The following is a 25,249-nucleotide window of genomic DNA, read 5'->3' as shown; positions in this document are numbered from 1 at the left end:
TGTGGCTTAAGATAAAGTCAACACAGTGTGGGGATATTGATTCATGTGTTCACCACTGACCACGCTTCGCAGAGTAGTCTGATGGATTTGCTTGAAGGATGATTAAGGGTGAGGTGACTCAGGGTGGTGTTGGACACATTGTAGGTTCACGAATTGAAATTCGGAACAACACTCAGATGCCAACTGTCAAATGTATGTTAGCGTTAAGTGATCACCTACCCCAAAAGTATCTGCACACAGACTAATTCTATCATGTCTTTAGATCCCAGCTCACCACTCTCTTCTTCACCCTTAACTGGACAAAAGAAGGTTTCAACAAAAATATTTGGAACTAACGAAGCAGACAGCCAGCTACACTCACTGTTATAACCTGTAGCCCATCTGATCCACTTAAAAGAGCACTCAGTGTACCACTTAATCCGCAGTTAGGAACTGTGTTGACCCTGGCTCTAATCACGCTGTGATACGGGTTTTTTAAGCCCCACTGTTAGCTATGTTTTTATACCTTAGCATTTGCCTCTCCAAAAGCAGTGGCAGCGACGAAGGCTCCCCACAACCTCACACATATTACAGAGCACCCAAGGTAGCTGATCAGCTTGTGGGGCAGCTCCGGTGCACCCCGCTGCAGAAGGGAGCCCGCTCACCTCCTGCCAGCACGGCCTCACTGCTGCCCTGCCCAGATCAGCGGGGGCTTTGCCCCTAGCAAACCTCTGCATCAGGCTAGTTACAGATCTGGGTAATCTCTGATCACATTAGGTATATTTTTTCACAGCTACAAGGGCTGTAAATCTATATACTTAAATAGAGAGTACTGAAATAGCTGAACAACTTCAAAATAAACAATCTCCTTTTGAGGTTAATTTCCCTAGACAGAACAGCACCTTTAGCCACTTATTTTTTTCTTTAGAAAAAGGTTAACTCTCATTGTTTGCTCATAACGTGTACATAAATGAACGTGCTGCTATAAAAGTACCAGATTATAGTTAATGTTCCTTATGCTCCGTCAGCACTTTGTGTTTGGTTCTTAATCTGTCCCCTTTGAGCCGATGGAGTCTTCTGCTCTGTCCCTGACAGCTCTGTCTTGCACAGTGATGTTACTTAATACATAATAATGGAAAAAGAAAACTAAGACCGACCATCACAGGAAGAGTTGCATTTTTCTCCCTAGGAATTTTAGCTTATAAATAGAAGAGTGCTTTTACTGGGCATTAAAAAACAGACACCACCCTCAAAAAGAGGACAAAACAAACACACACATACACACAAAAAAAAAAACACCACCATACACACAAAGAAAAGCTTCAAGAGAGAAATCAAATCCTGGATAACACAAAGCCTTTATTTTCCTCATGCTAGGTTACTGATCTGATTGTAGGGAAAGAGAAAAACAAGTTGCAAACTGAAACAACACTGGATTAAAGAAGAAAATCCCCAAAGCATACTAGGCTGTGGGAAGGATGAAACCTAACAGAACAATGCTTCACTTCGTGTCTTACTGGGCTATGGCTGAAACAACTCAAGAATAAAGTGATAAATACACCGAAAGTATAATTGCTGGTGGTTTTACCCTCCGTATCAGAAGAAAAAAAAAGAAACACTGTTTCCCTTGGAAACTATAGGGGCAATATATAAATACCAAATACCTCACTAAAGAAATGCTTTGGAAATTCAGGATTCTAAAGCCAGAGTACATCTGAACAAGCCAATGACATTAAACATCCTGGACTGCTGGACAATCCAGACTTACAAAGCTCTACCTAGAGCCTCTGGAACAGTCACTAAGGACACAGTTCAGTGGAAACGGTCAGCGTTAAGCAAATTCCCAAGCCCTATTTCTGAACAGAAAGCTGATGAACTTGAAGTTCATGCTGACATGGTACAGCACGGTTAGACTTCACCTGTGTTCTCAGGAGTAGAAGCATCCCCTATTTCTGCCTTTCTGTGTAGGCTATCAGGATCACGGGCTAAACCCAAAGGAGTAAACAGGCAGCAGCTGGGCCGGGAGTGGGAGGGGAGAATCTGGGCTGAGTTTGACTCAGTCACCCCCTACTCACTGACTCATGTACTGATGCAGAAGAAACTGCTGTAATTTGTGCTAGTTGCAGTCAATTATAAGTTAACTCTAATACAGAGGAGAAAGAAATGGTACGAGTGACACACTTTCCCTGCTTTTAAGTAATATTTTTTGGATGGAAAATACTTCTTATTCCTCTCTTTTGAGAGACCCAAATTAAAACGTAGGATGCTTTGGGGCTTTCTAGTTGCTTGTAAATTTCTTCATTGCATTCTAATTATGTTTTACAAAGAAATTAACTATTACCTTTTTGTTGTTGTTTTTTAATTAAAAAAGCCCTACCAACCATAAAACAGCTGAAAGATACAGTCACACTTCCATCAGCAGTGAAATGTTTTTGTAGTCTTGCTACATACACCTCTATACAGCAGCAGTTTCATCACAAGTTAACTTCATAGGGTAATTACCGGCCTTACTTACTTATATTAATGCTCTATTACTAGGAGGCTTATTAAGCTTAAATCTTCTCTAACTACTTGGCCAAGACTACTGCACAGAACATTTTATCCCACCTACTTGTTACCTAAACAGCAGACACACGGTGTGCAAGAGTTAAGAGAGAATAGCAAAAGTACCTGCATAGAAAGCTCAGCTTTCATCCTTACTTCTCACAGAACATCACATTCAGGTCTTGGAGAGCTGTCATGAAACATATCTACCACCTGCAAGTGACCATGTCCTAATCACAGGTGCTCCACCTTCCCATTGCATTAGGACTCATATGGGATGTTTTTTCTCCCCAGTTTCAACATCCATCAATTACTGAAACTAGCCTCCCTTTAACCAGTCAAGTATGTTATATTAATAAATGGAAACTTCTCATTCTCAAAAGGTTGGACTAGATGATCTTAGAGATCTTTTCCAACCTAAATGATTCTATGATTTTATGATTTCAAACTCTCACTGAATCAAAAATGAAAAAAAAAAAACAACCAACCAAAAAACAAACAACACCACAGAACATTTTGAATACAATGGAACCACTAATGTGAAATACTGCCTAACAGAAAATTATACTCTGCATATTGAAACACGTTTTGAGCATTTCAGGCATGTAAAATAAGATTTGTCTGTATCAATGCAGCCATCACTCCCAAATTCTTCAGGCTCCCATCCTGATGGGATGACAGCCTTGTAGTTTCCCCTTAGACCACTCTCCTATCTTTTTCTTACTTCTTCCTCTTTCTCTCAAAAACTCTCTGATATTTTTTATTGACAATCTTTGCTTTCCACAAAGACACATGTTTAAATCACGTATTTCCAGATCCTTTAGTGTGATTGCAGAAGCTTACAGGAGTACTCTGTGGATCAGAGCTGAGGCTGACACGTGGCATCTGATTTTCTACATTAGCTGAGGTATCAAATTTGTGCACAGCTGTTTATTCTCGAAGAGCTACAGCCCACAAACTGAGGTTCAATTTTAACCCCCCCCCCTTTTTTTTTTCCAAATAAATCCATAAGCTTCTACTAATTCAGTAAAGACCAGTTTATCTTGGTCCTATCTTTTAGTCTTGTTACACTCAAGAGACTGCCTTTGCTATTTGTTTCAACGCATAGACACTTTGCTGAAAATCTGTTGTGACTTGCATCATAAGCAACCTTTGGGATTCTTAAATAAATAGTAACTCTTCCATTTTTGCTGTACGACTACTACTGTTCTGCTTAGCATTCATCTGAGACTTGGAAGTTAATCATTTTTATAATATTTCACAAGTAACCACTTTTTCTTAACTCCTCCTTTTGAAAACTACAGGGTCATTAGGATTGAGGAGAAATGCTTCAGATATAAATATGTGATACTTTAGAAGTCAAGGACTTACTCAAAATTTGAACTGCCCATGTTACTCAAGTGAGAAGAAACTGGTAAAAATCTTATTTAGGACAAAGCAATCCATTTCCAATTAGACTTGAAGTTCTGTTTTTATAAACAAAGAAAAAAAATTGCATCACTGAAGCACTGGGGCTCTCTCAATCTTTCCATCTGTGTTACATCTCTCGAAAGGCAAATTATTACCCTTCTGCAATCGTGACTGGGACACAGACCAGGCTTTAGCTTAGAAGCAAATGTTATTTGTGGAATTTCTTTCTGTTAAAAAAGTTAACTTTCTACAGCTATCCCAACTAAGTATTGGAATTAATGTCACCTGTCCACTACAAATTCACCAACTTACAGCGAGATTCAATGCACTGATAGAGCTATTACTTTTTTATTACTTTTTTTTTTTTTATTCTCTTGGATCCTGCATCTTTTCTATTTTCCTCATGCTGGTGTCAGCACTGTAACGCAGGCCTGGCACAACAGGTTTCAGACGTGCAGTACTTCAGACGATACTGGGAGCCTTGTGCATGGCAGACGTAAACATGAAGCACCAGGGGAAAGAACGCACAGGGCTGTAACCCGTTCCCTAGGTAACAAAGAGATGCTATTAAAAGACAAAGTGGTACCACAGTGGTAAATAAACGCATACGATCAAGGTGCACAAGCATAACTAACTTTCCTGGACGCTGCAGGGAACAGAGAGAAGCAGAGCCTGCAAATTCATGCACCTTGTATCTGGGAGGAGACAAAATTCCTCACGCAGTTAGATCAAATAACACCTCTCATTCACAAATACTTTGTAGGCAGCCAGGAACACTCTGCCTCCCAACCCTCTTCCTCTTACCTCACAACTACTTTCCCAACTCTCTTCCACGTTACAAACAGCTACTAAGCAACAGGAGGCTTGCAGAAAGCGAGTCACTCTCATGTGGCTGCATGCACGATGGAGATCAGTGATCTAATCCTTTTGGATTAGGATGAGAAGAGCGCTGATAACATGCTGATGTTTTAATTGTTGCAGAGCAGTGCTTACACCAAGCCAAGGACTTTTCACCTAATCCAAAACATAGCACCCTACCAGCTACTAGGAGGAAAATTAACTCTGTCCTAACTGAAACCAGGACAGGAACTAAGAAAAAGGGAAGTGAGACATAGCCACACAAGGTTAGTCAGTTACCAATGTAATCGACTAATTTTCACAGTGCTGGGAGTGTTTCTGGTAGGAGACATCCTTTTGACTGATGTTTTACTTTTTTTTTTTCTTTTTATGTTCTCCTAACAGAATAATGAAAAATAGGAAATTTATTTGGAAAAGGCCTCAGGAGATCATCTTGGCCATTCCCTTATCTCCAGGCAGGACTGACTTCTACTTCAGATCTGAAACAGGTTTGTCTGCCTCAGCCTTCTCTCTTTTTGATTGTTTGGTTTTTGTTTTCTGAAAGACTTCATATCAGGTGTTTTGATGGTTCATTTAGCATTTCTAACTCAAGCAAAGCCTACAGCACCAGACAGAGCTATCAGTCTTTGCAAGGATGCTTTGCAATGTTAGAGCCCCTAAGCGAGGACTGGCCAAAGCATTTCTGTAGCATAGGCCCCTCCATCATGAATCAACTGAGGGATTAAAATATGAAGAACAGAAAGAGTTGTGCATATGAAAGATGTGCATGCATATATCAGTCAGTTGCTATAAAATTCAGTGTTGGCCTGTGGGATTTCTGCATAAAAGCCTCCCCTTATTTGCCTTTAGAAATCTGCAGCCCACAGCTGTCCTTTCCACTTCCTCGAAGTTGTTAGACTCTGGGATATTGGGTCATTGCTAATCTGAAAATGACACAGGACTTGTGCCTTTGAAATGAGATGTCATTTTGCACAGCACTAGCATTGAGGCATCGCCAGTGTGCCACATGAGGATACCTGGCTCATGGCAGATGCAGGGCCACTTCACATGGTGGCCAAGCAAGAGTAAAGGACTTTTTTTGCTTCCAAGATACTGATTTAAAGTTTTAAAGGAGCAAGACATTCAGAACAGCAGGACAGTGCAGTCTTTCATGTTGTCGTCTCTCTGAGAAGTATATCTCTTAGAACATGCCTATTCCTACAATAAAATTTGAAATTTATTTATCCAAAAAGACTAACTTGTGGTGGCCAAGCCATGGCACTGTGGTAATCCTATAAGCACTTTCAACTTCTATAGTTCCCAAGCTCAACACTTCCTTTCTTTTAATATCTGTATTATTGCCCACTCAGAATTCTCAGGTGCTGACTTTTGTAAAAACCACACTGATTCTGTGAGAAGCATCTAAGAGATTTTTGCAGAGTGTATTTTAACATTTTAACCTGTAGAGGGACCTGTTCAAATCAAAGCTGGATTCCCTCATTGCCTGTTTTCTTTAAAATTGAGTTGATTCAGTTTCATAGTCTTAATTAGAATTGGCCAACTTCCTAAATATATATACACACACACACACGAAAACATGAAAATGTGCACTGCCTGCTGTCTGAGAATATTTACGTGAGTTAACTGAGACCAATATTATCAGAAAGATAAAAAAAAATTACATTATTGGGGAAACAGATTTTGAAACCTGATTCCGTAGTGTTTAAACTGAAGAGACAATTACAGAATTAATCCAGCCTAAATGAACAGACCACATTTCAGTTTTTCCATGAGATTTCAAGTAAAAACAACTAACAGCTTGTCAGTAATCCAGTGAATAATAATTCTCAGAAAAATTACTTGCGAATGATTTTTCAAAAAAAATGTCATGAAAAAAATTATTTAAGATGCTCAAACTTCTCATAGGCATTTCCAAATTGAGAAGTCAAAGAAATAATAAGCTGTGAAGTACTGATTCATTTCAAAATCATAAAAGTTACTGGTGCAGGACTTTGTTATGCTGGTTATTTGAGAGAGACTGAGGTAATTGTAATTAACTCTGTCCTAACTGAAACCAGGACACTTGCGTATGTATGTATACATCTCAAATAAAACCTCAAAAAGAAGTGACCACCAAAGCTTGCAAATATTTGAACAGGGATAAAATGTTAGATATTATTCTCCAACCTAACAAATAAAAACATAATGGCTTAAGATTAGTGGGTTATCAATTCAAATTTTTAAGGGAAGGCTAGATTCCAAATAATAAACCCATGAACATCAGCAAACCAATCCTTGCTGTGATTCAAACAAACTTGTGATTGCTTAAAAAAGTAAACCATGTGAAATAAAGCTACAGTACACAAGAAGTCAAAGTTCATTTAAAAAACACACACACACACACAAAACAACCTCTATTTGAATTAATTAGATTTTTATCAGTAACTGCTAATTCAAGTTTAGAATAAAGTACAAGCCTTGGGCTTATGCTACTCACCACACTGCTACATCCAAGTAATCTAAATCAATCTGTAACTTACAAAAAAAAATAATTTATAGAAAAAAGTTATTTGATAATAATCTCATCTTCAATGGTATTGCTGTTTTTTTTTTCTATTTTGCTCATATGTAAAGTTGCTAAACATTAACAGAGACTCTGAAGTCTTTTATGAGTCAGAAGACCAGGATACAGTTTCCAATAATGAACCAGTAATTAACATAATCTCAACAACACTCATCCAACCAAGTGTGGTTAAAGCAAGTTTAATTTTTACTTTGTGCTCACAAAGGGAGGGAAAAGTGATGAAAAAAAAAAAGATCTGACTTCTTTTACCAAGGTAGCTCTTGTCTGGTCTTGACTGCAGTCTTCCATTCTGCTGTGATCTTATCTGGTTAAAGCTGTATCAAAGTCTGTTCCGTAAATTTATTGCAGAATCAGGATCTCAAAAATATCAAAACATCTGAGTTATTGCGTAGTAACACAGCTTTTTAAAATAAATGCAAGTTCTTACTAGTTGCAACAACTGTGTTGCATTCACATAACTGTAGGCAGTCATCATATGTAATGCACCATCTGTGTGTATGTGGATTAACAGAAATATGAGGAGCTTGAAACTAGCATAAGAGAACAGTTTGCGAGCGGTTATTGATGTCTTAAGACCACATAACTATTATTTATGGCAAGGTTCCAGAGAACCTGCTGCATAATTCTATGTTATAATATTCCTGAATGGTACTGCAATGGTAAAGAACTTGCTAACACTTCATCTAAGCATTTTTCTTATTAAGATTCTGACTAACATTTTATGAGATTCAATAGGTTTGAGGGTCTGATATTCTGAAAAAGCCATCATTTCAGAAGTTTGTAGTACTATTCTGTAGTGTTTTTTTTTTTTTTCTTTTTCTAAGAACTTCAACTCAGCCTTCAATCTTGCACATGCTGTTTTTACATCTGGAACTAATTAGAAACGTTATTTACCTACCTACCTGATGGCATGTGCAGACAGTTCATAGATTTTTTGTGAATTCAGTAAGATTATTTTCCTCCCACCTTTGTAAAGAAAAAGTGGCCAATTTGATACAGGTACTTTACTTAGGAAAAATGCCTTGATGAATTACATTTAATCTGAAGAGCTTTCTAATCATGTAAATTCAGAGCATTCTGTCAAGTGAATATGCCTGAATCACATACATTGGGTTCAACTCATACTGAAAAAATGACAGGAATTGCAGTGCTCTGTCATCTTAGGAAAGTAATTATAGTAAAACATTACTGCCACAACCCCACATTGTATCAGGCCATGTCCAAGGTGCTTCTAATATCAGGGTATAGCTCCATCTCACTGTTTTAGATGTCCTCTGCTGTGATGGGAGGCAATTGTCAATGTCCAAGAGTAAAAAACGTATTTGCTTGATTCAGTTAAAAAAAAAAAAAAAGCAGCAAATAAAGTAGGTATTAAAATTATTCTAACTATATCCATTAAACATGGACAATTTCCAGAATGTCTAGCCTCGTATGAATGCACTGAGTTGAACAAAGGAAAGAAGAAGCAGGTCTGAGTCTGCTAATTCTTGCTTTTATTAACTTGTCAGTTACTACTTTGAAGATATGTATTGGATTCACTTAGAAATTTCTGCAGTACACACCACAGAATGAAGCATAGATTTCAGTATCTGGTGCCAAAAAAAAGTGTATTAGTAATGTCATACTTTATTTTTATCCTTTGTATGTTGGTTTGCTTGGAAACAAAATGCATCAAAGCAGGACAAATACTCAATCCACTGGCTTATTTGTAGAGCAAATGCTAACGGTATAATGTCATACTTCTTGACTTTGTATATTTCTGCATTTTCTGTGGTGAGTTTTTTTATTGGTACCATGACTGAGTCTTATCCCTTCTACTTGAATAAAACACCAGCAATATTCAGAATTACTCCATTTATTTCTGTTTATGATTTCATTAATTAGAAAAAGCCTTTGCAGACTATATTATGAACTGTTCCATGAAAACCTGAACCAATAAAGCCTGGCTTCACATCCAAAATTGCTACATCACTTCCCTGTCACCAAAATACCTCCAGCTTACCTCCCTTGCCATCTTGCAAGACTAGCCAACTTGCAGTGCTTCCATTTCCAGCCACATCCACCAGCTCTTCTCCACCTCTTCCCCTACTGTGGAGAATCAGGCAGCAGAAAACTTTTGGTGGTGTGGTGAGGTCTAGACTATCCCTGCCCATGGCTGGCTACAGTAACCAAATAGCTCCTGGGCTTCCCTTAAAACTTTCCCTCATCTGGCAACAATAATTTGTGTCTCATCTCTACCTATCCACTAATTTCCCAGCAATATTTAGGAATCGATATCTGTGTGGTCTTTGCCACTCCACCATGTTTAGCAGAGTATTGCAGATGGAATCACATAAGCTGCATTTCCGTGGGAACGCAGGCCAAAGTCTGCTCAGTTTAGAAGCCTTGCATCTAGACACCTCTTTTTCAGCCTCTGTTTTTGCTACTGTTACTCAAACACCTTACGCCTCAGTGGTGTCAGTGGCTCTCCAGTAGAGGAAGACACTTCCTTTTAACTGAACGAGCAGGCAATCACTCATCTCTCAAAGGATGTTGCTGTTCTTGTTCTTTTCTTCTGCACTGTCACTCAACTGCCCTGAGTGAAATAAGAATATAAAAAACACAGAGTCTTTTGAAAGTACAAATAAAAGCATTCAACACAAATGTTTGTGTTAACTTCAGAATGAAATTCCAAATATTTTTGCCTGAAAAACCTATATATATGGTCAGTGAATAATAATATGCAGTCCAAACACAGTCCAAACACATTCCCATTGCAAAAAACCGTCCCACAGGAGTGTGACGGAACAATTCAGCGCTCAATACTCAAAGTACTTCGAATCTTCTTCAGCAAGCAGCAGTTCCAACGGGCTTCTATCTACACAATAAACTCATACTGTAAAACAGCAATTGAAGAACATTTAACTTCAGGCTGAAAGAAAATGGATGGTCAAATGAATGATATTCTACTTGCCTACATTACTGATTAACCATTCTCATGCAACCAATTTGGTGACATATTTTAAGGGTCATTTGGGATTTGTTTTCTAACACCTCTTTCAGAAGAGTACGACGGTACTCAAAGACTCGGATGTACAGCAGTTGATTAACATGATCTATACTTGGTATCTGCAACTTAGCATTTAACAAGCACCAGTAACTTATTGTTTGCCAACCTTATGCATATTATTCTCCATTCCACTTCTTTCCTTTTGTTTTTAAATTTTTCAAGCATTTTAAAAACACTAGAAAAACAAATGGATAGCATATACATGACAGTATAATCTTTAGTTGAAAAAAAATGTTTGTGACTTCAATTTATAGCAGCTGAAGATCTGCCTCAGAATTCATGCAGCAAACATAGCAGTCCTCAAGCACCGTTGTGAAGAACCTTGTTATTTCTTAAGTCAGGGTAATGGATGTGAGAAAAAAGATGCTGACAGAACAGAAAGAATCTGGGGAGAGAAAAGGAACCCTAAGCAAAAAATGACTTGTAACATCATTTCTCTAGGTACATTCCCCACAAGCTCTCCAGTGGAAAACAAAAAGGGAGACTTAGTGACAGTTCATTTCATTATTATTTACAGAGAGCACCTAAAAATTAAAATTTCTTTAGGACAGTAATTCAAAGTTAATCCAGCACAAGGTCCACACTGTTCAGCTGAACACAACAGGCTTCTCGGCAAGGCAAACTCTGAAGATAAAGATGGATAGTCCTACTACCTGGTATGTGCTGTGCAGTGAGATATGGGCTCCTTAAATCAGAAATCTGCACTGAAGCAAACAGCCTCTGGAGGTAGAATTGTACAGAAAAAAAACAGTAGCAGAAAAAACTGTGGATGTTTAAGAAATTCTAAATGGGTGAAAGACATATAACAGTTAATACATGACTTTTGCAACAAGTTTAAGAGGTTTATAAAACAGTAAATTAGTTTAAAAAAATCAATTCAAGATTTTTGTAAAGTTTAATCTGTCACTACCTGCTGGAGACTGCGCTCTAAACTGAACAGACCTTTGTGAGTTAGTTATTACAAAGACCACTGACTATGAAAGCTACACCTTATTCAGTACTTGAGTATTTCACACGCTGAATTTCTCCTGTTACGTTGATGGTAGAGACAGCCCAAATGCATTTCAACCTATGGTTCGTTTACTCTTCTATTCACTCTCAGGGACAAGCCCTGATCTTCAGGTTTGGCTGTTATTTTTTTGTAACTTGTGAATGCCCAGCCAAAACCTCTTGAGATCAAGACGAAACTAAATGTGCTTCTGCAATGGCTATTGCAGGATGAAGAGCTGTTTATAGTGGGGTTCCTAGTATTGTTTCTATTTGTAATCATCTTTGCAAATATCTAACTCCCATTCAATTAGACACAAATCCTGAACAATCAGACACACCCCAACTCACACCATCTATAATGCAGATAAATTCTTTCTTGTTTTCTTTACTTTGTTTGTTTTCCTCCAGTTGTTAGCTTAAAGGGACAGGGAGCATCTCTTGCAATATTTGCACATGACTGAGCAGAGCAGGGACTCTGAACTCTACTGTAATACCTAACACTAACAGTTTTAATGTGGGCCTGTTGTTCCTTTCAAGCAAATATGGAAATTAAAGGAACACCCAAAACTCTGTGTCAGCCACACTAATCCTGTGAAAGCAGTGACTCACCTAGTTATGATTTTCCATAAATTAGGCGGCTAAAAATGGGTAGGAAGCGTGAAACCATTAACACTTCCCGTAGTGTGAATTCTCTCACCGCATGCGAAGAAAATCCATGGCAGTAAAAATAAAAGAGATTAAGGTGTCAGCACTCATCATGTTTAGATATGTTGTTAATAATTCAAATCTTCCTCCTTTGGAGCGTATGGCTTTAGAATGAATCATTCTCTATTTCCTTTTTCAAATGAAAACTGAGGTTGTGTTGCTCACTGATTCCATGTGTTTTCTTCTCAGCTATTAAAAGGAAATAAATTAATATGGCTAATTGCATGTGTTGCCAGTATCATCTCCTAGTAGCACCCTACTGTAGCAATGTTTTGTATGTTATCTTTCATGCATCAATGCAGAAATGGAAATGATTGGTGGTATAACAGACAACCTATTAAAAAAAAACAGCAATACACAACTTGGTGGAGCAGAAAGAGATAGAAGAGAAGGGGACACCGCATTTTTGTATTTGTGAATGGTCTATGGGAGTAGCACTCCCTCTTACCCCGCAGAGCAGGTCAGCCAGCTGGACCTGGCAGCAATGGCACGGTGAGCAGGGCCCACTCTGGTTACTGCCTCGTGGAGGTACAACATGGTGAAACAAAGGCTGACCAGCTGAAGTTTCAGTATCTAAACTTAGGTGCTGCACTAAGATGGGTGGTTAAAAAAAAAAAAAAAGCCTTCATTCAATATCCTGTTTTATTGATTTTGAAGGAATTAAGGAATGTTCTAACTATGAGGTGCCAGGCCTTAACATACACATGTCTCTGTAGGCCCAGAATGTAAGTGGCAAACAGCAATTGCTGCAGAGCTTGGTAAAGCTCCACAACTCCAAATATCTATTTTAGATGCTCAAAGGAAAAGATACAACCAGATGCCAAGCATAACGTAAAGCACGCTGTGTTCTCATGCCACAGAAAGGACTGAAGCAGTGCTGGCCTTCCAGAAGTTGTGGGGGAGGCATGGGCCTTATATCTGGAGCTGGCCAAGGCCTCAATACCCTGACAGTTCTTGACATACTTCATAAATCACACAATGGCAGCTGTCTTTCAATTATTGCTTCTAAATTTATTTTTTATCCTATTATCAAGAACTCCAGACATCATATAATCAGGTCAAGGCCGCTTACCTTCTAATTTCTAGATACAGTACAAGAACCTGAACCGTTGTTGTACTAGTGTTCCTCACCCATGAACATTTCCTAACTCACCAGGCAGGTTTCTATCTTTTTTTTTCCCCCTTTGATTAGCTCCATGTATTTTTTTTTTACTCCAGCAGGACCTTGTTGGACTATTAAAGTGACCTTACAAGTTATTACATCAGTCTTGCGTCAACCTGAGAGGGTCTGGTTGAGTTACAGGATGCATTAGGCTGTCGTCCACTAGCACAGAGCACTGCAGTGGAAGAGGAACTCACAATTACAGTTCAAAGGATACCTTGGCACCACATAGGTGGAGATTGTGCCAGGCATGAGGAAAGAAATCGCTATTCCCACTAACAGCTCTTTAGCTACAACACAAAATCTCAAGTACTTAGCTAGCCATCTAACTATATCTCCAACAAAAAACACTCTTATCTATTTCCCTTATTTATGTTTCAACCTATTATTTTCTTCATATTTTTTAACCTTGTCATAATCCATTAACGTTAGGTGCTTTGATCTTTCCATAGGAAATTTACTTTTTCTCTTCAAAGAGAGAAAGAGAAGATATTTTCCCCAGTCCATAGCTTTTATGTTCCCTTCACCTGTTACAGCATGACTGTTTTTTTTTATTATTTTTTTAAAATATATTACTATTTAAGAAATCAAATGTAAAATTAGAAGTGAGCCAGGCTGATGCTGTATACAAATGACAAAATACTTGTTACTGTTTTGTTATCATTAGGTGTGCTATGAAGGACATTTATAAGGTTGGTATAAAGGATACCTATAAATTTGCTATAAAGGACACCTAAAAAGATAAGCACCAACATCACATCTGGGAAGATGAGAGTACTCTCCATATCCAGATTGCCTGAACTGAGATATCAGCCACCTCAGTGGACTGGAGGTGAGGCCCCCAAAAGGGGAGGCTGAATTCAAGCTTCTAATTTGTCAAGCAACTTCTCAGTTTTAGATAGTCTGAAAAACAAATAAACAAAACAAATAGCCTATAACAAAACAACCCATCTAACACACACGTGAAAAACCACCAGCCTCTCAGGATTTTATTTCTAAAGACAGAACAAAACACCGAGTTGTCAAGTAAAACATGCTTCGCATCACAACGTCCATATGTAGAATAGCTCTTGCACGGCATCATGGAAACATCTAAATCAAGTCCCCTCTATACCCCTTTGCACAAAGCAGCTGTCACTAAAGAAGTCAGCAATTTGAAAAAACAAACACACTTCATGCTCCTAGGCAGAGGTGTTTGTTCCTGTTCTGAATATCTTCGCACCTAGAAATCTCACATTCCTATTAGAGTATTAATATCTTCTCTCTTAATCCTCGCAAGGTCAACTTATTTGTCTCTGATCTCCAAGTTCATCTGAATATACCCAAGAGCAATTCTACATAAAATCTGTTGCACTTGGAAATACAAAATATGTTAATTTCTGGAAAAGTAAAGCTTTCCTCAGAAGAACCTTGCTTTGTTTTTGGCAATAACTGTAAGGAACTATCAGTTCCAAATGCCCCCACATTAATTGGGCAGAGGTCTTGTGCTTAAAGGTAGCTAAACATAGTCCCTGAGTCTTTTTCCTTTATTTTTCTTTTCTAAAGGAAAGAAGAGCCAACTACAACATCTTCCCTTTGTTCCACTTTGAAGACAGGAGGGTTGAGACAGCACTGATTTCCTTCTCTGTGTCATACGGGAAGACAGTGTGATGCCTAATGGAGCAGTGGGTGGTGCTGTCCTACATCCCAGTCTATCCTTGTATCTTCTTCACTCAATCTCTCTGTATCCATAGTTAAAAGAAAGCAGAAACAACCTACTCCATCCCAAAGACATGATCCCTGATTCTGCCCTACTACAGGGCTCATTGACAGACGTGTGTTAGCAGCAGAAGCAATAGCATCGCCTCAGTAGTGCTTCCCGCATCAATACCACATAGGGAAATTTATTATGTTCCTTCACTTTTAGCAGGGCAGAGATCCTATTTCTCTTCACCATAATCCCAGCGTACATGTACAGTACAAAGCCAGTCAACTTCTGTCCAAAACGTCCTTTAACTGGGACTGAAGAAAGGATGGCTCAGTATGACCGTCTCTCTACCTTTGCACTTGCGTAACAGTAATGTCGAGAGTTCTCCTAGCTGATGAAGACTTTGAGAAAGAGAAAACTTTGCTTAAAATTTCAAGTCTTGCTTAAGAGACGGTATCGGGCTGTTCGGCCTGTTCAGAGGTCATGTGCCTTGTATTTTTGCACATACTGAAGCGTCTGTGATGCTGCTGTTTGAGCTGTGAGAGTAAAGCAAAAGAAGCCTCCTCCATCCTGACAGCTCTCATTTTTCCTTACTGCTCCTGAGAGAAGGATTTGCAAAGTCGGAGCTTGGCAGAGCAGAAAACATAAAGGCTTGCCTGAAATTCACAAGTTCTGTTTGACACAAGAAAGAGTCAAGGCCCTCATCTTAATTCCTCAAATGAATTCCTCTAAGTGAATTGGCTGCTGACCTCAGCCTGCAATCAGCCTCGTCCCATACGAAAGAACGGAGCTAACTTTGCCTAGTTCACTCTCTCAACAAGACAGCCAAGATCAACCCAGACTATTCTGCTTTGACCAAATTAGACGAAATTGTAGCTCAGAGCTGAGGGATTCCCTTTGCTTATTTGACAACACCAGGGAATTACAGCCCTGTTTGCTGCCATCACTGACAGCCTGTTTAATATGTTTTCTGCTGCTGGAGCCCAGAAACACACACTGCCACCCCCAAACAGACTCAAAGGAGAGACATTTCCAGGTGGAGTTAGGCTGGGAGCCCTCTTCAGTCACTTGGAGCTGTAGCTGACGCTTGGTGAATCTTGATGCTGTAATCAAGCAGCCTCAGGAAGGGAGAAGTCTCAAACGCAGGCAGACAAGTCACATTCACTACCGGGAAGTTGCAGGGAGGCAGATATCGAGATGGCCCATCTGCAGGTTAACAAGGGAGCACACTGACAGCAAGAGAACTGTATTCAGCATGTGAGTCACTGCCTGAGACACCTGGCTGCCAGAGACTGCCATGGGACTGCTGCCGGCAGGAGACTGAGCGTGGGCTTGGCACAGCGAGCTGCAAGTGTAAACACCTGGGTTTGTCTCCTCTTCCTCACACACTCAGAGCTGCTGTCCCCACCTGGTTAGATAATACTCATAATGCTGCTCTACTGCCTGTCACATGAGAGGGGTTCTTCGTTTATTGCACTGTTTTTCACCTTAAGTCACAGATGACTTTTTTTTTTTTCTTTTAAGCTATCACGAAAATATTTATCAAACACCTCAGAATCACAGCATGGTGAAGCAAAGTTTTTTAAAAAGCACAAAATAAAAGAAGCATGGTTTTAAATTAAATGAACATTTGGCTAGTTACCAGTTAGCTTGTTAAAGGTTTTTACAATATTTGAGGATTTTTCAGGTTCACTCAGCAAAGTATGTAACACGTAATTCAAGGGGAGCTACCTTCTGGGCTACATTTGTTTCTACATTTTCTTAGTGCTTTCCCTCACCTTAGGCTGTGCTACTGCAGCAGCTCTGAGCGTAGCTATTTTGTACAGAATGCTTTAGCTGAGCCTGATCTAGAGCCTGTGGTCATACTGTCAGTGAGGATTTGGGATTTAACTTCCTAAACAGATCTGACCTCTTGGACTCCTTTTCCCTCTGCTGGTCAGCACTTGATCGTCTAAGGGACATGAGTAGGAGCAACCATTCAGTGCCATCACACTTAGGGTTTCTGGAGTTCTTTCACTTGCTACGAGAACTGCAGATTCCTCCAAGACTACAGCAAGTTACGCTGAAATCTTGGTACCTCTTGTACATGGACAGGATTGAGGGTGTTTCTGAGAGAGGAGCTCTGCTCTTCTCCCTGGGAACAATATTCCCTTCCCCAAAATGCAGGCCACCTCTTGACTGATCCACGCTCACCATCTGTCCTGTTAAACAACTATACCTCCACCCCTGCCCCTCCTCACCTCCCCACGCTCTTTGATTCTGTAATTGCTCTGCTCTAAGCCAAAGTCCCTTCTTTCTTCATGACCAGTGCCACCACCCAGACTGCTCGTGAGACAAGAATGGTGGGGAGAGGAGGCTCAGGACTGAGAAGAAGCTTTACTTCTAAAACCACGGTGAAGGAGGTCCTCAGCAAGCAGCTTCTGGGAGTCAGCAACAAGAACAACATCAGCTTGCAAAGTTCATAGCTGGCTTTGCCAGGTGGGGCTTGAACAAGAAAAGCACCTGTCAGCCCTGGTTCCTGCTGGGGGCATACTCCACTGCTAAAACATTTCGGTCTGCACAGAACTTAAAAGGAAACCCACTCGCTCTCCAGTGGAGGTAACTGGCTAAAACTGGTTGTCAGAACGAGGGCAATGAACATGCTACTGTAAAAGCCTTCGCTTTAGTTTTGCTGCTATAGCCACATGTCTGTTATGGAGAGAAAATACAGTAGACCATATTGTTTAATGTGCACTAAGCAATTGGGAAATGACATGAAAATTGTGCAGCTCAGTGTCAAGACGCCATGACGTGGGACATATTCTGCCTTTCCATTCCCTTCTCCAAGTCTGCCTAGGAGAATTTGTTCAATGCAAAGAAAAAAGCATCAAAATGTTTAGTGACTTGAAATATTTCTGTATGTATATCAGCTAGTAAACAGAGTTGCTGAAAAAATGTCACTGTGTGATATTCATGTATGTGTGGGAGAGAAAATCAAAGCTGTCAGGGAATGACTGTACCGCTCCTTGCTGGAAAGAAATCAAACATTTCAGAAGCAGACTTTTCTAAACCGGTGGGATCTCTGCTAAACACTTGGGATATCCAGACTGTCAGTGCTTCCAGGAAGATATCTGCTGATTCATCCTGCCAGTGCCCGCTCTCGAGCTGAGCTCTCCCCAGATCCCAGCCAGCGGAAAGGCTCACATCCGCAGCGCTGCCACCAGCTCAGGGAGTTCTGCCTTCAAATCTGCAGGTGGTCTGACGGGCTGGAAGCAATCACCGAATGTCTGCGTGCTTTACAAGCACGGGAGACAACCAGAAACCCAAAGCCTTCTGGAAGGATTGTTCTGTCACTCCTTGCACTCGTGATGGAAAGCAAACAAAGCCATACTTGTATGCGGTTCTGTCCCCTGCAGCACGAGTACTCGACCAGAACCCGGCCTAGCAAATGAGGCCAGCAGCATCCACCACTCCAGCCCTATAAAAGGGCTGCAAGGTCATCCTGCCAGAGTTTTCCTCATCAGCGCTCAATCTGATGCCTATTTAGGCAGCTTTGCATGTTTACAAACAGGCAAGTTAAATATCTTGTAATAACTGTTTTGGAAGATTTGATCCCATTGAGGATGTTCAGCTACTCAAAGTGCCAAACATTTTACCTGCTCAGCGACAGCACAACGTGCTCCACACCTTCCAGGGTTAGCTGACAACTTTGCTTTTGCTGCTATTGATCAAAGCTCTTTGTTTCTTTGCCTCCCTTTCCAAATCTGAGTTGTCGCCATGGGTGACAGCGATTGGGTGCAGCTACCCTCTGTGCACACACTGGAAATGGATCCTGCTGGAGACACATGAAGCAAACAGAAGGGGGAACCATTCTGCAGCTATTGGCAAACCCAGCTGGAACTCAGGAAGCTTTCCCACAGATCAATGTAAAGGGGGTGAGGAGAGAGGTAAAGAAGTTTTGTCATTTTTTCAGTGTTTTCCAGGATCATAGATAGCAGTAAGAAATGTTGAGTCTTAGAATTTCTATCTAAGCTCCCCCAAATGTGGACAAAACACTATCCCATGGGATATGAACCCTTGCAGGCAATAGCCTGTGCCAACATCTGGGGGATGACAGCAGATACGGTTTGTGCTTTCAAGCAGCAGTGCCCTTTGCCTTACTGCTGCACGCTGCAATTAAGGCCCTAAGTAGGGCCAGATTCCCTAGCGTGATAAAGAGGAGCTATTTTTATATGCAAATTCAAATGAACAAATGTAATTTCTAACCGTTAACCTCCAGGAGTAGATAACAAGTGGGCTTAGGGATAAGGAATGATTTTCGTAGTTTCTAGGAAAGTTTTCCTAGGACCCACATATTTCTAGGAAGTTGGCACATTGCCTGACTCAGGACCTCAGCGTCTAAAAGGGAAACTGGCCCATTACAAACCCCCCGCCCAGAGGCAGCCTCCCAGTGTGGTGGAGAAGCCGAGAAGCTGATGGAGTCAGTTCCCAAGTCCTTTCCTCCACAGATCCCCACAGGCACAGGTTTCAGCAGAGCTCAGTACTTTCAGTGCACTGCTCTCTTTGATGGTTCAGGGATAAATTCCAGCGAGAACTGCAGCTCCCAAGGCTCGTGGGGAAAACCCACTCCTTATCTCATCGACAGAGGTACAGGAAATCTAAACTGAAGGAGGGGGTCTGGGGCTACAGGGGAGATGCTGGGCTGAGGATCTGTCATGCTTCTGACAGCCCCAGAAGAAGAGGTGTCTGCTACCAGCACGGATGTAAGGAGTGCTGCCTGCGGAGCTCCTGTACCGCTCCCCAGGGACAGCGCCCGAGGGAACGGCGCGAGGCTGGGACAGGGGCAGGTCAGGCTGGGCGTCGGGGAAAGGTTCTGCACCCAGAGGGGGTCGGGCACTGAGCAGGCTCCCCAGGGCAGTGGGCATGGCACCGAGCCTGCTGGATGTCAAGAAGCATTTGTGTTTTGTGGGAATAAAAACTCTAGAGAGGTTCACAGCACTGACTCCTCACAAACACAAATTTGTCCACTACTTGGTGCTCCCAAAGCACAAGCAAACTACAGCTCTGATGTATAAATATGTGGTGACAGCACTTGACTTCAATACCTTTACTGGTTTACATATAGAAATCACTGAAAAACAAACAAAAATTACTGAAGCAATATGGGTTTGATCTTTATCACAGGAGAACCTCTTTTCTAGAAGAGTTCACTTTTGACCCTGTGATACTGAGCCCAGCAGATGTGAGCTGCCACTTGATAAATTAAATTTCTTTCTTGTTTAGTCTGAAATAAAAGACTTGCATTTTTTCTGCATATTTCTCATTAAATTTTGCATCTGAAGAGATCAAGAAACTTGATTAGGTATCTCAGATCATTTGGTCAGGAACTTCCATTTTAATTATTTCACCTAGTACAGAAGCAACAATATAATTGCAGCTGACAAAACACTTGCAAATGTACAGACATCTATTTCGATGAGTTACTACTTTACACAGAAAAACCTAAGGTTTTCATAACTGAACAGTTAGAAGAAAAAAAAACCAACACCACCTTGCAATCACTTGGTGGTTGTTCAATGAATAATGGAAGAGAGTTTAGAGGGTTCAAGTACAGACAGGGAAAAAGCAATTGCATCATTAAAAAATGCCAGCCTAGTTAATTGCTGGTAATGGCTATGAATAATGACAGCAGACAGCACTGAATGACGTAGGAGAGAGGATATTCTCTCCGAAAGTTGTAATTGTCTAAGATGAGCAGTTCAGTCAATTTATACTTATTTGGGACGGGCTGTTCTGCCCCTTCCAGGGCACCATAAACATTTGGCTAAAGCTGTCAGTGAGAATCTTCGATGCGTCCTGCGTTCTGGCAGAAGGGCAGCAGAAGGGAAGGAAAAAAAACCACAGTTAATACCTCGCTGCCTTTTCTTGAGCTGTGCCGGTTCCTCCTGGGAGCATCCTGTACATACGTGTGCACAAACAGGGATTTGCCTGGTGCTCTACAGCCTAGATGGGCATTTTTCAGTAAGGTCTTAATTGTGTAAATTGCATCTAAAAAAGAGAAATGCTCCTTTGGCAGACCAATTCAGCTTCCAATACAGCCACTGCAACTATCCTGTAAGTCAATGTACAGCTGGAACCATCCTACAGACTGCCTGGAGGTCAACATGGACAAGTTATGGCTGACGCAGAGCAGAATGACAGAGCTAAATCCCAAGGAAAGGAACCACTGAATTAAATATATTTGGGTTTTGCCTGCTTTGCATTAGCCTCTTTTCAAGAATGTTTACCATGAAACATACTCACCCTGTCTGTACTTGCCACAGATAATTTCCAAGTGCTCCCATCCTGAGATTATTTTCTTTGCTGAGGCCCTCAAGACAACATTCGATTTGATCTCCACACTTTCAAACACTCATCACCCAAATATCCAGAAGATTTGTGACCTACTTGGGCCACCCGTGTTTCAAAGCACAAGTGTGTGTACCATGAATAATGCTTAACATGAGCAGGAAACATTTATTTCTAATGCAGCACGTGAAGATGATCCCTGACTGCATGGTGCCACTAGAGAGTAAGTCAAGGGAAGCAAGCAACGGGCAAAGCACGTACACACTTCTGTTGATGTCTCAAAGTCACAGCTCCAATTGCTGATGCCCCTATTTCTGGGCTCCTATTCAGAGCTGTGAGCCTTAGAGCCAGCAAACAAGGGTCAGAATAAAACCATGCTGAAGGTGCGATCCTCTGACCTTCTCAGTATCCCCACTTCACTGAGCATGGCCTGGCTATTTTCATTACAGGCTCCATTACATCCCTTATCAATGAGAAAAACAACCCACTCCTTCATAGTTACGCTTGCAGGAACCAATACTAGAAGACCCTCAAACCATCAGTCCCTTTGGCTTACTGCAGAAAAATCAGTACCACAACACACCAAGACTGAACCTAGCCTCTCTGAGTCTGAGGCATCCGACCATGAGACGTAAAACCCTGAGAGCCACAGGGGACTCAAATCTTCCTGCCACCACGGATTTCCAGAGCTCTTTTGGAAAGTGTTTCTAAGGGAACACAGACACTTACCAGCACAGAACAGCTGCACCACTTACAAAATTCATCCCTCCGTTTCATGCTATTTATACTTTCTTAGGACATACTCTGTATGTACCCACTTTTGCAAGCCACTAAACTCCCTAAGGAATGGATGAGGACTGTGATGAGAACTGTACTAAATTGGTTTGGCTTTGCGGATCAGCACAAAGGAGGGGCAGCCTAGGGCGATTTTGCTGAGTTCCATAAAATTACGTCCACAGAAGGAGGGCTAAGTACTGCTCTCCTAACAGCAGGAGACCTTGGCCATACCACTCCTTCAGAGAAAGTGAATAGAAATTCAACCTGAACATATTCATTACAATTGGTGGAACCATTTTAATCCCATCTGTCCCCTCCAGGATATTCTCCTTGCTGCTCTAAAGCAGCCAGAAGGATTTTTTTATTTTATTTTAGAAAGTCCTGACTGCTGCCCTAGGAATGAGATACAGTGACGCAATTCTGCCCCAGGGAGAGCCAGGTGCTTTGCTTTGCTGCTTGTCTCACAAAAGTTGTACCCTGCAATAGAGCACATTTATATTGGATTAATGTAATCAAAGGCACCCTGCTGTCTGGTCACTGACCTATCTGTAAACAGCAGATGACACGATGCCATAAGCTTCTATTACATATAATTACCTATTCAGATGTGACCATTGTACAAGAAACAAAACCACGTACTTCACCTGCTGCTGTTAGTCTACTTCCCAGAGATAAACAATGCCTATATGCACCTCCGCTCTGTGCTCCATTTTCTTCTCCTCATCTCCCTTCGCTGCTCCTTGTATCTCCTCCAAGTAAGTTTTTGTCCTCTCCCTTACATCAGGAACAGCCAGCTGCACCGGCAAGGTCCAGCCCTTCTCTGTTCTTGCTTTAGATCCCTTTAGTCTCTCTCATCTTTTGTTAAACCTTCATATGCCACAACTTCCCCTCTGCCCACATCAAGGTGAGACGTCCATTAGCTGAATGTCCCTGCCCTGCCCTGGGCGGTACTCGCTGCTATAGAGGCCACAGGGGCAGATTGCCACCTGACGTAAATCAGCACAGGTCTGCTGGAGCGATACACAGTCAGGAGTCACGGAGAGGGTGGTGAATAAGGAACACTGATCACTGATTTCCAATATAAGAGATCAGAGCGAGTCTGGTGTCTGCTAGCTCAAACCCATCAGGAAGCAGTTTTCACACCCCGCACAGCTCAGCTGTGGAGCTCCTTGCTACGGGACACCGCAGAAAGAGCAACTGGACACCTTCATGAAAGAACACCAACAAAATCCACCGGGAGTCATGAAATACAAAGAACCTTCCTCTGGTTCAGACACTGAGCCTTAAATCAGTACAAACTGGGAAAGCACTCTGGGAATCCACTGCACACCCCCTATTCCCAGTACTCTTCCCTGCAAGCTGCTTCAGGGCGCAGCACACCGGGCTGGATGGACCCAGTGAGGAGTCCTGTATCGATGCTACTTCACACCAGCCAAAGACACGGCATTCTGTCCACGCGTGTGCCCATGTAGACATGCAAGAAACGTGTCCATGTGTGCAATACTCTAGGTGTAACAGCAGAGGTAACCTTACAGAGCATTTGGTGGCCATGACCAATTAGCATTTATAGTCCAGTGAACTACAGCTGTAGTAGCTGCTGCTCCAAGTCCATAGCTAACACACGTTTATCTCTCTTGTTCATTGGTAACTCAGAAGCTATTGGGACGTAATATTCATGCAGATGTTCAAAAAAAGTTGTCATTACAATACCTAGCAATGAAACGGAAGCCAACTGACACTGCCAATGACAAGCAGCTTATTTGTCTTGGCTTTGTCTCAACTATCAAACTGAAAGTCTATATTGCCGAAACAAACAAAAACCGCTTTCTCTTTTGCATCTAATTCCTGTCAGAAGTCTGCTGTGAGGCCCCTACAGTAGGACAGCCAAGTCCTACTAGCACCACATCACCTCTTCTGCTGTTATTTACAAATTCTCTCACGAACACCTCAGTGCTCCACGACAGAAATACACGCAGGTTAAGTTAAACATTACCTGAGTTACAGCTTGGCGTTTGAGCAGTTTCATTTGTATAATACTGCAGCAGCGAACTCTGGTATTAATCACTGAAGAACAGCTCACACACAAATAAAAGCGTTTGATGTCATCATCCGGCTCCTGACAGAAGCACAGCTAGGCAACAGATGCTCACAGTGAACCAGCTTTTGCCAGATGAAGTTCTGTATTTACATACAGAAAATGCTGCTGGATAGCTGGTTTTTGGCTTCCAAAGAGCACCCTGCTTTGAGCACATTTCAGACAACGTGGATAAAAGCTTATTGTCTGAGACGTTACATGGGCAATACCATGAAAGAAAAAGCCAACGTTTCACGTTGTGTTCTTGTAGGCTCCGGGTTGTTTCCACCCCTCTTTGTCTGCAGACCCCAGCTCTCCCCCAGCACCCAGCACCAGCCGCTCCCGGCCCCGCACGCATCTCGTACTGCCGTGCAGCTCTCCTGTTTGCGTTAGGCACCTGCTCCGCCTCGGGAGTCCCTGGAACCGAGCAGTGAATTGAGCCGATAGTAACACCGTGCTTCTAGCTACCTGATGCTTTTGGGAACGAACACGGGTCGGACCGATTTTTACCGAACTGAGCACACTTCTGCCTTCAGGATGGACTTTGGCGGCTTCAGCCTTGTCTAGCGGAGAGCGACGCTTCCGTCAGAGCAGAGCCGAGAGACGCGGAGGAGACCGAAAGAGCGGCCAGCACGAAGCAACAGCTTAGCCACCGCCAGGCGCTGCCGCCGGCTCCGCGTGAGGAGCGGCTCGGCAGGGACCGGCAGGGACCGGCCGGGCTCGGCGGCGCGGAGCACACGGCCCGCGGGCGCTGCACCTGTTGAGGGGCTCGGCCCGGCGCTGCGGGCACCAGCCGAGCGGGCAGCGAGCGCTCGCCCCCCGGCTGCCGCCCCCCGACCCGCGCCGAGCCCCACGCCCGGGGTGCCCGGGATGCCCGCAGCCCCCCGGCCGCCCCCCGCCGGTCCCGTCCCGTCCCGCACTCACATGGCCGCCGCTGCCCCCGCCCCGCCGCTGCTGCCTCCCGGCTCCCTCCCGGCTCTGCGGCTCCGCTCCCGCTGCCGGCGGCTCCTCGTAGCGCGGGGCGGCTGCTGCGGGGCGGGGGGGGGGCGGCGCCGCTACTGAGCATGCCCGCGCCGCGCCTCGCCTCGCCTCACGGAGCGGCCCCGCCGCCTCCCGCCCGGCTC

At 42.4% G+C, this 25,249-nt stretch overlaps 1 protein-coding gene across 1 annotated transcript in view; it reads right to left on the bottom strand.

The window, feature by feature from the left end:
• The window catches only part of LOC121074715 (vesicle-associated membrane protein 2-like), a 48,066-nt gene extending 22,915 nt beyond the window's left edge, over positions 1 to 25,151 (bottom strand). Inside the window, exon 1 of the mRNA XM_040567140.1 lies at positions 25,050 to 25,151. Within this exon, the coding sequence (XP_040423074.1) occupies positions 25,050 to 25,051 (2 nt within the window). The 5' untranslated portion in view covers positions 25,052 to 25,151. The remainder of the gene's footprint in view (positions 1 to 25,049) is intronic.
• Between the last annotated feature and the right edge of the window lie 98 nt (positions 25,152 to 25,249).

The sequence above is a fragment of the Cygnus olor genome, chromosome 9, assembly GCF_009769625.2.
Source record: "Cygnus olor isolate bCygOlo1 chromosome 9, bCygOlo1.pri.v2, whole genome shotgun sequence".
Lineage (NCBI taxonomy): Eukaryota > Metazoa > Chordata > Aves > Anseriformes > Anatidae > Cygnus > Cygnus olor.
This window is presented reverse-complemented; position numbering and strand designations above follow the sequence as displayed.